The 14,305-nt window shown below is 43.4% G+C and overlaps 1 protein-coding gene across 7 annotated transcripts in view; it reads right to left on the bottom strand.

The window, feature by feature from the left end:
- WDR59 (WD repeat domain 59) overlaps positions 1-12,085 on the bottom strand; it is a 68,719-nt gene extending 56,634 nt beyond the window's left edge. For 6 of the 7 annotated variants that reach the window (XR_003567421.1, XM_027843232.1, XM_027843229.1 and 3 more), the window contains exons 1-2: positions 12,006-12,085; positions 710-759 (exon numbers count right to left, since the gene is read on the bottom strand). Coding sequence is in view for 5 of the 7 variants with exons in the window: in XM_027843232.1 (XP_027699033.1) it covers positions 710-759; positions 12,006-12,059 (104 nt within the window). In the remaining 2 variants the exon portion in view is untranslated. Of the gene's footprint in view, positions 1-709; positions 763-12,005 lie in introns of those variants that run through there. The other variant, XM_027843233.1, reaches the window with a different exon arrangement.
- Between the last annotated feature and the right edge of the window lie 2,220 nt (positions 12,086-14,305).

The following is a 14,305-nucleotide window of genomic DNA, read 5'->3' as shown; positions in this document are numbered from 1 at the left end:
CTTTGAAAAAGAGATAAGGCAAAGGAAACTGAAGACTGAAGAGCAGAGTTAGGGAAGTAAAAGTGAAACGAGAAGGTTGAGATTAAGTAAAACCTCTGATGAATGTACATGGTGAGTCACAGAGAAAAGTCAGTTAAGCGATACTAGCCAGCAAGGACTCCTCACTGACCCCATCCTCTTCAATGGGAGGGGAGTATGAAGAATGGGAAAGTGGCTAGCACAACATGTCTGTCTAAGGTAATTCAGACTTAGGGCTTGTTGCAAATTGCTAATGTGACTCCTAATAAAAATCGGGTACAGAATATGTTTAAACTTTGCAGTTTCAAGACTTAGGTTAAAATATAGTTTCATATTATTCTTATACGGTGCTTGGGTGGGCACAGGATAAATAAGATAAATCTCTGAGAGTCTTGAGGATCACAAGAATTAGGAAGTAGGGAGGCACTACAGGAAAGTGGGAAAAGGATCAGATCTGGAGTCAGAAAGCCTGCCTCCGAAGCTCGTCTCCTAAGACTTTGGGCCAGTCACATAACCCCTTCGTTCCTTCTTCTATCAAACGAGCAAGCTGGACAGCCCCAGAAGCTTCGATCTATGACCCCCATGAATTCAGAGCTTTGGTCCCTGCTGGGCACATGAGGCAGCCTTTACTTGATCAGAAATCTCGCATTCCTAGAAATCACACAACAGGAGAACTTTGGAGCTCACTTACCCAGAAAGCACTGCATGCTGCCCAAGACAATCTACAGACATTGCAGTTGCCTGTTGAAAAACATAAAACAATTGTTCAATTTTAAAAACAAGCTGAAATGAACCAGCCAAGCCAAAATAGATGAGATTAATTATTTTTCATTGTGCCTTTATCATCACTCAGGTAAAGAGTCTAGAATCTTTCTAGCTAATAATTATCAGATCCTATAAAGGTGAATTTTTAATTATCTCCTTACATCTGCAATATGAATCTCAAACCCCTTTACCTTTCAGTTAATTCAGGAAAAGGCAACTCTAATTGTTACTCAATATACACAAAAACAAACAAACAAACAAAAAAACACACACAGGAAAAGGGGGTTAATGATGAAAGGTCACAGAGCATGGAACCCTTAGGACCTTGACTGAATGAGCTAAGAGCATATACATTTAGAGAAACTAGAAAAGTTTCCTCCTATAAGCCAAAATCCCACTCAGATGCCACCAAACAGGCTAGATATCAGTGTAGTGATTTCAAGGGGCACTGACTTCTTTTAGGTGCCATAGGGGTAGTTAGCCGTATTCAAATCTCATCCTTGCTACATCCAAAGTCAAGCAAATAAACACCTGGTTACCAAGTTCTTAGAGTTCCTCTTACTGGGTCCCCCAGAGATTAAATTTTAGCAAGATAAAAGGAAAACTCATATTTAATCTAGAGTTTCCAGGACAATTCACTGGTTTCCAGTTCTTGGGTTGAGGCATCTTTCATCATTCAATATCCAATTCCCCAAAGGGTGCACTGAACCAAATGTGTTTGCCTTCAGGCTGGAGTCAGAAGTTGCTTTTAATCACTGCAATTACAGCCCTGGATTCTCTTATTTGGACAGGTTCAAATCTTGCCAGGTCTGAAAGTCAATTTAGACATAGCTGCTCTTGGTGCCCTTCACAGCAATACCCTTGCACGAAAAGCAGGCTTTAGCTGTTTTACTGCCATCCTCCCACTAAAAGCCTTTTCCAGGAGACTAGCAAGAGAGATCCCATTTTGAACATTTGGGTACAATCACAAGTGGTGGATGAAAAGAGTCCATTTTTTACAGTTGTGCAAGCCCAAGAAAGATGTCAGAGTATCAGGGACAAAGGGCTCAAGAGCGCTAGAGACTGATGTTGTGTTCCTTCCTCCTTATTCTGGGCGTGAGCAAAGAGAAATCCAGAAGGTAACACAGCCAATCCAGGGGCAGCCAGGAAAGTCTTCTACAGAAGTCTGGTCCTGGGTCCAGGTTGGTGGTAAGACAGCAGAAACAAAGGGTTAGGATAGCAAGAAGCCATCAGTTTTCACACAGATTTGTAATCTGCAGCAGGGGCCACCTCCTCCATGCAGCCTTCCTAGATCCTTCCAGCTACAAAATATTCCTAGAATACCTTGGCTGATCTTTCCTCTGCCCCCCTTCCTTCCCTACTGTGGCATGGTGGATTAGGGACTGGAGATGCTAAGAAAGCTGTTTTGAACTACTGTATTCAATCTTCCTCATCCTCTTACTGAATGCTTATTAGAAATTAGCTGATGCTCTCTCAACATTTAACATAATGGCTGCTGTACACACATCTCTTCCTTGTGATGGAACCTTCTTTTTCAGTAAACTACAATAGACTGCCACTAACCATCTGTGACTGGGAGAACTACTTCACATGTCTGAGCCTCGGTTTCCTTGTTTGTAAAATGAAGGGCTAAATGACATCTAAAATCCATTTCTGAATGAACAGGTATCACAGGATGTATATTCCAGTTATTTCCATCTGTGTCTTCTCCCAACCAGACTAAGCTAAAGAAAACAAAGACCACATCTTATCTCAACTTTGCCCCTGCCCCAGGGCCTGGCACACTGTTTGTTCATCACAGAGGTGGAAGTTTAATTAACAAATGATGAGTGAATGAATTGATGAGGAAGGTATACTATTTTCTTTGGCAGACTTTACCCTAGGTATCACCCTCTCTTTTAAATTAAGCTTTCTAGAAAATAAAAACTAAAATGCAGCCTTTGTATTCTAGTCAGTTTTACTAGAAATTACTGTTATTTTCCAAATTAACGAAACTAGAAAAGTAAAGTGGTAAAGAGAGTCTGCCCCTCTACAACTTTATATAGTTCTTTTTCAGTAGAAGAATTTGCCAGAATTGGATGGCCCTGAATTTGTAATGGATTTTTTTTTCCCTCAAGCAAAAGCTATTCACAGATGCCTATCTGTCTAGGAGAGTTGGAGCAATGACGAGACTCATCAATCACAAACCATTAAGGCAACAAGGAGCATACATAATGCTCGTCTCTCTAATTTTCAGTTCTAGGTCCAAATAATAATGGGGTGAGGAAGTTAGTCACCATCTTATGGTCGATTAAACTAGGTGTGGATAAAGTAGCCAAATCTGAGAATGACAATGATATCAAAGGAAGGACTTAAATCTTAAAACCAAGAGCCATTCCCCAAAGGATAAGCGAACAAACAATTCGCAAAAGAAATGCAGAGTATTAACAACCATACAAAAGATTGCTTCAATTCACTAATAATAAGAGAAATACAAGTCAAAACAACTTTGAGGTTTTACAATTGGTAAATATAACAACAGACAGAAATAGGCAAGGGGGGGAGGCTGTATAAAGAAAAGCACACTGATATACTGTTGGTGGAACAGTGAATTGATCCAACCATTCTGGAAAGCATAACTCCATGTTATGCTTAAAAAAAAAGTTACTAAAATGTCCATACTTTCTGACCCATATACCTCACTGTTAGGAATACATATCCTGGAAAGAATAAAGACAAAAAGGTCTCACGTGCATCCCAGTATTCATAGTAGCACTTTTTGTGGTAGCAAGGAAATAAGAAAGTAGATGACCACTTCATATGGGGAATGACTAAACAAACTGGGATTCATAAAGGTTTGGCATTCAAAGTCCTAAGCCTAAGCACTTCAAAACCTAAGCCCTCCTACCTTTCCAGTGTTCACACACCTCACTCCCACACAGTTACTGGCCTCCTGACTGTTTCACAAACAAGATACCCCATCTCTCAGAACTGGGCATTTTCTCTAGCTGGCTGTCCCCCATGCCTGGTACATTCTATCTCAACTCCACTGGGGTGTCAACTAAAATCTCACCTACAGGAAGCCTTCCCTCACCCCTCTTAATTCCAGTGCCTCCTCTCTGTTAGCTACTTCTCATTTATCCTGAATATAGCCTGTTTTGTATATGTTTGTTTTCATTTTGTCTCTCCCAGTAGACTGTAAGCTCCTTGAGAGCAGGGACTGTCTTTCGCCTCTTTTTTGTATGTATCCCCAGCACTTAGCACAGTGCCTGGCACAAAGTAGGCACTTAGTACATGTTTATTGATTACTACTGTGCTGTTAGAAACAATTAACATGAAAAGTTCAAAGATGCAGAAGATATGAATGGATGCAAAATGAAATTAATTTTTTAAAAAAGAAAAATGCAAATTAAGCAGAACCAGGAAAATAATATGCCTGATTAGAACAATGTAAATTAGAGAACAATGACAACAACAAAGTCTGGATGCTACATAATCACAACTATGTAATGATCAAGCTTGGCCCTGGAGAGAGTTGAGAAAATGCTTCTTCCTCTCTTCTTTGTCATGGCAGGGGACCACTGGTATTGAATACTGCATACACAGTCAGACTCAATCAACATGTGGGTTGGTTTTATTCAACTTTTTTCTGTCCTATTTAAAAATTCTTTGAGATAAAGAAAGGGGAAAGTGAGTGATATATTTGGAAATGAAGGCAATATAAAAACATAAGCCATAAATAAAAAATTCTTAAATCACAGAAGAGTCCCTGAGTTGAAAGGAACTCTAAAGGAGATCCAGTCCAATCTCTCATCCCAAGTAGAATCCTACTTCGACAACATATCTGACAAGCTCTGATTGAACATTTCCAGTAATGGGAGGACTCACTAACAAGGCAATCCATTCCATTTTTAGATATCCCTTCAGTTTTAGAAGTTTTTCCTGATATTACGCCTAAATCTGTCTCCTTGTAACTTCCATGCATGGGTCACACTTTTCTTGCCCGTAGCAATATAGATTAAATTTATTCCCCCTTTCAATGATCAGACTTTAAATTTTTTAAGAAACTTCTCATGTACCCCTACTGAATCTTTTGTCCTCCAGATGATACATCTCCAGTTCCTTCAACCACTCCCCCCTGACAAAGTTTTGAGATTTCTCATCATTCTTATCACCTTTCCCTCTAAAAATGTGATGCCAAAACTTAACACAAGATTCCAAGGTGTTGTCTCACCAGGGTTTCTTAAACTTTTTCCACTCATGACTCCATCAGCATTTCTTAAACTGTGGGTTTCGACCCTGTATGCTCTGGACCAGTGCATAGAAGATTTAGTTCCCTTCAACTAGACACCACTTTATCAATGCAGACCAAGACTGCTTAGGTTTGTTTTTTTTCCCCCACAGCTGCCCCACAGATGAATCACAGTGAGCTCACAGTCAACTAAAGTTCCCCAAGTCTTTTTCACATGAATGTGTTAAGTCCAGTCTACCCCCACCCTATACTTTCACAGTGGTGGGGGTTTTTTGAATCTAATTACTGAACAGAGTAATACTTGTTAAATTTAATCTTAATCAGTTCTACCTGGTTAAGATCTTTCTGATTCCTGCTTCTGCCATCCAATGATCCCTGCTAACCTGTGTCATCCACAAATTTGATAAGCAAATCATCTATTTTCATTTAAGTTACTAATTTTTACAAAAACTATAACTAGGAAAAAGCCACGGACACAGTCCTGTGGTAAAGGCATTTAAGATCCCAAAGTCTAAACTCATATTGCCGAACTATTTTTCGCATTTGCTTTTTCTTGTCCTAAATGCCTCCAAATGTCCCCTAAAAATTCACTTCTTTCCCTAATGACATTTAAGTCCTCTCAAGGGGCTTCATGTGCCCTCGAATCCAAATATCTTCCCCAGTTCTCCTTCCCATCCTGTCTTTCCAAAGTCTATCCTGTACTCCAATAATGGATTTTTTTCAGGAAGCTATTTCCTCTAAATACTGAATGCCACACCACAGGATCACAAATTTAGAATTGAAAGAGACCTTAGAGATCATTTATTCCAACTCCTTTAATTGTAAGGATGAAGAAACTTAAGTTCCCATAATGCTAAGTGACTTGTCCAAGGTAATACTGGTATTTAGTGGCAGAGCCAGGCACTGATCCTGGACTCTCTGATTCCCACTCCAGAAATTTTTGCATAGCATTTCACTGCCCCTCAGCTTGAGAGTCATACGATGGTTTTCTTTATGTGTAATGTTGATCTATGTTTAGGTAAATCTCCAAACCCTCAAGTAGGTGATCTTGAAGGACTCTTCAGCTCAGAAGTGGCATGAGTCTATGTCCAGGATTATGCAAATAACTGGTTCTTGGGCAACATTTTTGTTGGCTAACTGGTGACAGACCTAACAGGATACTTTTTCAAGGAATAAATGTATCTTAAAACCAAAAACAAAAACCTTAATCTGAACCCAGAACTCTTCACTGTAATATTCTGAAAGCCACACGAAAATGCATTTATAAAAGATCAGGATTGATTTGAAAACACATATGAAATATGTGAAAACATTTAATATGAGTCTGGCTACTTATCATCATCAACATAAACATCAACAAAAGGAGTCTAAATGGTCCTTCCTTCTTTCTACGTAGGAAAGCAGAGGGCAGGTTAAAGTTCCAACATTGCTAGTTACTACCAGCTGTATAATTTGGGGCAAGCTGTACACTCTCAGTGACTCAATTTACTCACCTTTAAAATGAGGGGGCTGGGCCCAGTGACTCGACACTTCTAAGTGACTAATGCGATGGACGCTCTATTCAACAGAATAGGATCAGGGGTCAGGAGCCTGTGGCCTCGAGGTTACTTATGGCCTTCTAGGTCCTTGGAGGCGGCCTTCTGACTGAATCCAAGTTTTACAGAACAAATCCTTTTATTAAGATTTGTTCTGTGAAGTTTGGATTCAATCAAAGAGCCACACTTAAGGAGCTATAGGGGGCCACATGTGGCCTAGAGGACCCAAGTTCCCCACCCCTGGATATACTATAAAAACCATACGAACTCCTACTAACTGCTAAAGTTACAGGAAAAAAAAACTCCCACAAAGTTGTTAAATTGGCAAATTTCCTTTGTCCCGCTATTATGACAACTACTGTTTAGGTGTAATTATTCCTGGTAGTATTTCATAGTCTCCTTGTGTATGTGCCAGCAGCCTCACTGCAGGTTGCTTGAATTACATCTTCACTGAAAAGTGGGGGTTAGGCTACCTGGGTTTCTGGTGAGAAATGAATGGCTTGAAGATTAGCAGGTCTGAGGTAGATAAAACAGGCAGGTTTGTTCTGGCAGCATGGATGGAAACACTGGCTCTGAAAGCAGAGGACCAGCACTCAAGATGCACCTCGGGCACTTCTAGCTGGCTGACCTGTGGCAAATCACAACCTCCCCGGACCCCGTTTCCTCATCTGTAAAATCAGACCTAAAAGGGGGCCAGACTAAAAAGCTTCTAAGGTGCCTTCTAGCAAAAACAATCAACAAACACATAGAGGGACACTGTTCTCGTCCCCTAGATAACTTGTGCTTCCCTGGAGAGGCCTACCCTAACAATCAAATATTTTGTGAGAGCCAATGCAAAGCACTTCAGTGTCCTCTGGGAGAAACGACGGACTGAAACCCCTTACGGGAAGCTGGGTCCCAGGCACCACTAAGAAACTGATGAGAGGCTTTTTTCATCCATTCATCTTTATTACTAAGGAAGGAACAAGTTCTGCTTTCTGTTGTTTTACAGGGCAGAAACCTTGTGGTGTATTGGTGAGAACACTGGAGGTGGAGCCCAAGGCCCTGGGCTTAAATCTCAACTGTTACTACCTTATCAATGAGCCAAGCCCTCAGAGCTTCATCCTCATTTGTAAAATGAAGGGACTGTACTAGACTGTCCCAGCCAGCTCTAAATTCTACAGTACCACAAATATTTAAGCATCCACTGTGTGGAGGACACGTGCTGGGCTTTGGGGGGGCATACAGTTTAGGTAAAGTATGGTTCTCACCCTGAAGGAGCTTACAGCCTAAGGGTGATAAGACACTTAAGCAAAATAATACACAATATTTATAGGATCACAGACCTAGTGATGAAAGCAGTACTGTGCTGGCAAATGTTTAACAACTGGCTGGGGGGAAGGGAAGAATGTATGTAGGACACACCTTTAATAATCTGCATTATTACATTCTATCACTTTCTTAGGTCTAAATAATCAGCAAAACAATAAACCAAGCCCTGATTTTTAACATTTGCCAATTTCCAAGGTGTAAATGCTCACGCTGAAAATTTAACAACTAGCTCTCAGGAGCCAGTTTAAGCCGGCTCCAGCACATCCCTGAATGAAAGGAACCTCAGAGGCCTCTGTATTTTACAGATGAAGAATATGAGGACCAGGGAGGTTTTCTCTAAGTGCATTCAATTCAAGTTACAAAACAAAGTTCCATGGGGGGAGGGGGGGGAGGGTAGGAAGAAGGTAGGGTGATCAGAGAAGAGTTTTTGAGGGAGGGAGTATCTGAGATGAACTTTAAGGGATTCCTATATATTCAACAGGAGAAGAGGTGGTGGGAAGACATTCTGGGCAGAGGTTATATAATATGAGTAACATGAACAAAAAGCATACATTGGTCCATGCATTTTTGGTCCAAAATTTCATACAGGAGCTCCCTATGGGAAATTCCCTCCACCAGTGCAGATCTACACCTCATATCCTTTGAGTGTCGCAGGGTTCCAAAAGGTTGCCTGATTTATCCAGGCCCACAAATTCAGTATATATCAGAGTACTCTCCTGACTCACTCTCCATTCACAGGGTAGCTGGTAGTGCAGTGGATTGAGTGCCAGGCCTTCAGTCAGGAAGATCTGAGTTCAAATTTAGACCCAGACATTTACTGTATGGCCCTGGGCAAGTCACCGTCTCAGTTTCCTCATCTATAAAATAGAGATTATAATAGCAACTATCTAACACAGTTGCTGTAAAAATAAAATGAGATTCTATTTGTAAAGCACTTTGGCACATAGCAGGTGCTACATAAATGCTAGCTACTAGCATTATTATTACTGCTCCGTTTTGCTTCTCAGATCACATAAGGTCATTTAAAAAGAGAATTTCACTTCTGACAAAGTTTCCTCCTGTTTCCTCCCAGCTTTGATCCCCGATCTGCACAACTCCAGGCTCTGCTTCTCCCACCCTCAGGATCTAGAGTACAGAACTAAATGGAAGACAACTTTTCTGAGCCTCAGGTTCTCATCTGTAAAATGAAAGACTGGCCTACAGTCCCCTAAAGCTTCAATTCGCCATCTCATCAATCAGGGGTAGTTTCAGAAGGCTCAACATGCAGAAGAACTTCTTCTTGCTCCTGGAAAGACTTCCCAAAGGCTCTAACTCCCCTGTGCCTCCCTACATCCAAGTGTCCTTCCTTGGCTGCCACTATTCTCAATACACATCAGGGGTTCTGAACCAGGGATTCATGAATATTTTTTAAATATTTTGATAACAGTATTTCAATGTAATTGTTTCTTTCCATAACTCCTTTTACTTTACTTTAGCATTGAAAACATTCTGAGAAGTGGTCGGTAAAAGAGTCTACGACACAACCCCTGCCCTCCTGTGGTGGGCTATGAAAGTAGAATATTGCATGTATGTCGGACTCAGGTGATTTGTTGGTTAGTTTTGCTAAACTACTTGTTTTCTATCTTTTTTATTTTCTTATTATAAGGGATGGCTCACTGAGGAGCGATAAAAACAAAAATTATCAAAATTTTTTTCAAATAACAGTCCCTGAAGCACAGGGACTATCAGTCAATACACATTTATTAAGTGCCTACTATGTTCTAAGGATTGGGGATACAAAGAAAGGTAAAAGATGCTCCCTACTCTTAAGGAGTTCACGGTCTAATGGGGGCGGGAGGGAAGCAACTTGCAAATAACTATGTACAAACAAGTTACATACAGGAAAAAATTGGAAACAATCAACAGAGAGAACACTAGAATTAAGGGGGATCTAGAAAGGCTTCTTATAAATGGTGGGATTTTAGCTGAGACTTTAGGCAAAACCAGAAAAGCCAAGGCAATTCCAGGCATGCGAGACAGCCGGAAAAAAAAATGCCCATACACAGGAAGAGTATCTTGTTCCAGAAACAGCAAGGAGGCTGGGCATCAAAGACTATGTGGGAGGGGTGTAAAGTTTAAGAAGGCTGGAAAGGTAGGAGGAGGCTACTGGTCACAAAGGACTCTGAACTCTCCAAACAGAGGATTTTATATTTGATACTGGGGGTGTTAGGAAGCTCGTGGAGTTTAGATCTACCATTTAGGAAGATCAGTCTGATGGCTGAACGTCAATTTTGCATTTGTATCCCTAGCATTGTCCCCTATCACTGCCCTGGTCAATAAGCTCCAGAGGATCCCTATTGCCTCTGCTGTTGTTCAGACGTGTCTGACTGACTCTTCCTGGGTCCATTTGGGGTTTTCTTGGCAGAGACTGGAGTGGTTTTCTCCTCTGGCTCATTTTACAGATGAGAAAACTGAGGCAAACAGGGTTAAGTGACTTGCCCAGGGTCACACAACTAGTAAGTATCTGAGGCTGGATGTGAATTCAGGAAGGTAAGTCTTCCTGACTCCATACCCAGCACTCTATTCACCGTACCACCTTACCTCTAGTATATCAAGTATAAACCCTTCTGTCAACTAAAACCCCACTCTACTTGATTCCAGCCTATTGAGGCTTATTATACATTTCCTTTACTGCCTGTGTGACCCTGACCAACTAACTTCACATCTGCCTGCCTCAGTTTCCTCATCTGTAAAAAGAAGATAACATTTAACCTCGCAAGGCTATTCTGAGGGATCAAATGTTTGTAAAAGCACTTTGGAAACCTGAAAGCACTGTGTAAATGGAAAGGCACAGTTTCTGTGCCTTTCTGTGCACGACCAGTCCCCCTCTTTGCTATCACCTCAAGACCTTCCCTGCCTGATGCCTCCAGCTGCCAGTGCTTCCTTACCACAATGCCTTAAAAAGACCTGACATTTACTTTGTCTACATTGTGTATTTCACCTACACTTGTTGTTTCCCCCCTAGAACATAAGCTTCTCATGGAAAGGGACTGGGTTGGTTTTTGGTTTTTTGTGAGGGTTGGTCTATGCATCCCCAGCCTCTAGCACAAATTGAATGCAGTTTTAAAAATGTTGTTCATCAGGTGGTAACCACTGGTTCCGTAGCCAGAGGACCTAGATTCAAATCCCAGTTCTGACACCTGCCTCTGTGATACCTCTCTGGGCCTCAGTTTCCTCATCTATAAAAGAATGGGGTTGGAGCTCTCTTCATCGATGATCTTGTGACCAATTTTCTATCATAAGAGACAACATTGGGCAGAGGCCAGGCAACCCTCTTTTGGAGGATTCCCGTTTCGGGTAAAAAAGCCGCCTGTTGGGGCAGCTAGGCAACGCAGTGGATACAGCACCGACCCTGATGTCAGGAGGACCCGAGTTCAAATCCGACCTCAGACACTTGACATTTACTAGCTGTGTGAACCTGGGCAAGTCACTTAACCCCAATTGCCTAAAAACAAAAAACAAAACAAACAAAAAAGCCGCCTGTGGACTGAATGCTTAACGAGCCCGACACTCTGAGGGTCTGGGATCCCACTCCCCTAGAACAAATTCCACTGTCAAACTCTGGGACATTAGTAGGAAGGGGATGGGGGGGGTCATCCAGCGAGGTGGGAGTCCAAAAGCCCGGAGTTCTGCCTCGGACACTGGCTGGCTGAGCGACTTGGGCCTCCGTCTACCTCCGTTTCCCCATCTGTAATACTCCCATCTGGGAGTAATAACAGCCCCTCTTCCAGGTGAGCATGATTTGAGACAAGCCATTTGCACAGCGCGATGGGCCGCTCCAAGGCCCTCACTTCGCCCGTGAGGAGGGTCTCTCTGCAGGGCAGCCCGCCCTCGGCTGGGCCGGCCCCAGAGGCCTCTGCCCACCCGCGACAGCCCTTCGGTCCCCAAAGGCCTCCGGGCCGGACGGAGGCCGGCAGGTCCTGCTCCCTCGCCTCGGGGTGTTCCCTCTCCTCTCCCTCAAGCCGGCCGGCCCTCGCCACTCTAGCCCGTGCCCCCCAGCTCCCGGCCCGTAGCGCCCTACGACTGACGGCGCCTGGGGGGGGGGAAGAGGCAAGAGGCGCATGCTCAGACGGCTCCCTTCAGCCCACCCCACCCCCGCCGCGCACCTGGGAATCCCTAAACTCCACCACCACATTCTCGCTGCTCCACCGCGCCGCCATCTCCGGCCTGACCGCCGCCGCCACCCCACGGCCGCTGCGCTCCTCCCCTCGGCTCCGCGCGCCGAGGCTTCGGCACGCAGGAGGACGCACCCTTCACCTCAGACCACCCCCTCTACGCCCCACCCATCTCGCTGCTCGGCCTGCCATTGGTTGTTGCCTCAGCATTGGCTCCGCCCCCACCCCTCGTGGTCTAGCGTGCACGCGCCCTGCCAAACACAACCGGCCCCTCGCCTTAACCTCCCCTCCCCTCCCTGACCTAGCTTGGGCTCTTATCGCTTCCAGGTGACGTGACGTAACACGGAGGCGAAGCCTCCTGGGTTCTCAGAAACTGGAGCCCCGCCCCTTCCCGTTTTGCCTCAGGCTCTGTCGGGAACTGTAGTCCCTGGCCAACCCGGGCAGAAGCTGTGGGCGGGGCAAAAAGGATTACACGCAGGTGGGCGAGGGACCAGCTCAGGTTCCTTTTTCCCTATCTCCTAAATCCTGTTCAAGGATAGACAGACGAACGGACAGACGCAGGGACAGACTGATAGACTCATGGATCCAGGGTGGATGGACGGACGGAGATGTTAAACAGAAATATGAATGGATAGACAGGCACGGGGATGAATGGATGGAAAGACAGAATCAGCCCCAGCCTCGGGAGCTGCCCTCCCTCCAACCATTCCCACACATGTCGATTTCTCCCCTATGCCAAAGACATCCGTTCCCCCAGCACACATGTTAACTATACCCCTAAAGTCCTAAAAATCTTCCAGGCAGTATCCAGAAAACACTGTCAGAACATGATGAGAAGCTCATGTTTTCAAGTCTTTTGGTGGTCAGGCTCTCTGTCTCTGTCTCTGTCTCTATCTCTGCCTCTGTCTCTCTCTCAAAAATATGAGTCTTTTTAGGGTTTTTAGAAATAAAGAACTTGCTCTGATTGCTTCTCATCATTTGTGAGAGGGAGCACATTTCAAACTGATTCTCTTTCCTTTGGATCCTGTACAAAGGTTAGGACTGGAGAATAAGCATTCCTATAGTGCGTATTATGTGCCAAGAATCGTGCTAAGCACTTTTACAAATATTTTACACATTATTGTATTTAATCCTACAACCACTAGTATCAAAATAAGAGATTCTTGCTTCAGATGAAATCGTGTTTTTTGGAATAAAACTGAGCTCAAAGTGGGGCCTAAGAGCCAGAGTTCCTTGCTCAGACCTAAGCCCAGGCTGGTCTCCAAGGAGGCTTCCTCAACTTTCCCCCAGCCTCTTGGAGTTCTGAGATTTGAAGATAACTTTACAACAATCCCTCACCTAAATCCTGGTTTAGGAACTACTAAGGGTCCCCAGCAAAATTGCTGACACAGCTGCAAGGTCCTCCTCATCAAGCCAATCAAATATTTGCCCAAGTGTCACTAGCTAGCCAGGGGGCCATCTCTAGTCATCCTGATCTATATCTTGCCACTGGACCTAGATGGCTCCAGAGGAGAAAATGAGGTTGGTGACTTTGCACATCCCTCCCTCACTTAAATGCAATCCATTTGCAAGTCAGGGCATCACCTTCCTGATGCCATGGTCCTCTTTGAGAACCAAGGATGAAACAACGACCACCAGCTAGCCAAGCTAAAGGGGCGTTACATGGTATAATGGAAAGAGCATTGAGTATGCAATCAGATGATTGGTCCCTCTTCCCACCTCTACCACTAGCTAGCTGTGTAGCCTGAAGAATGCCCCTTCACCTCTCTGACACTCAGTTCCCCCATCTATACAATGAGAAGGTTTTCTCTCTGAAGTTTTTTTCTGCTCTATAAATCTTGAGTCACTTCAAATAGCCCTAATAGAAGGAAGAATATCACTAACTTTAAAAAAAAAATTACATAATCAAGATACCTATTAGGTCTAGTTCTGCTTTACATGTACTTAATGGTTAATTATTGTTTGTTCCTGGTTTCTGTTTTACTTCTGTTTTAGTGAAGTAAAAAAACCAGAAAGCCAGAAGGATTCATCCCACAGGAAGAAAAAAGGGGGGAATGACTCAACCACTGAGATAGATTTCTTTTCTATTAGGATTAAAATTTAGAATTCACAGGGACCCTAGAGGTCATCTAGTCTAATCCCCTCATTTTACAGATAAGGAAATAGAGATCTAGCCGAATGAAATGAATTGCCCAATACCACACAGATAATGAGTGTTGAAACCAGGTTCCTTGAATCCAGAACTCTCATTCTTTGCACTGCACAGTGCTGCCTCTTTTTAGAATTCTGTG

This window comes from Vombatus ursinus, unplaced genomic scaffold, assembly GCF_900497805.2.
Source record: "Vombatus ursinus unplaced genomic scaffold, bare-nosed wombat genome assembly UNPS02014900.1, whole genome shotgun sequence".
NCBI lineage: Eukaryota > Metazoa > Chordata > Mammalia > Diprotodontia > Vombatidae > Vombatus > Vombatus ursinus.
This window is presented reverse-complemented; position numbering and strand designations above follow the sequence as displayed.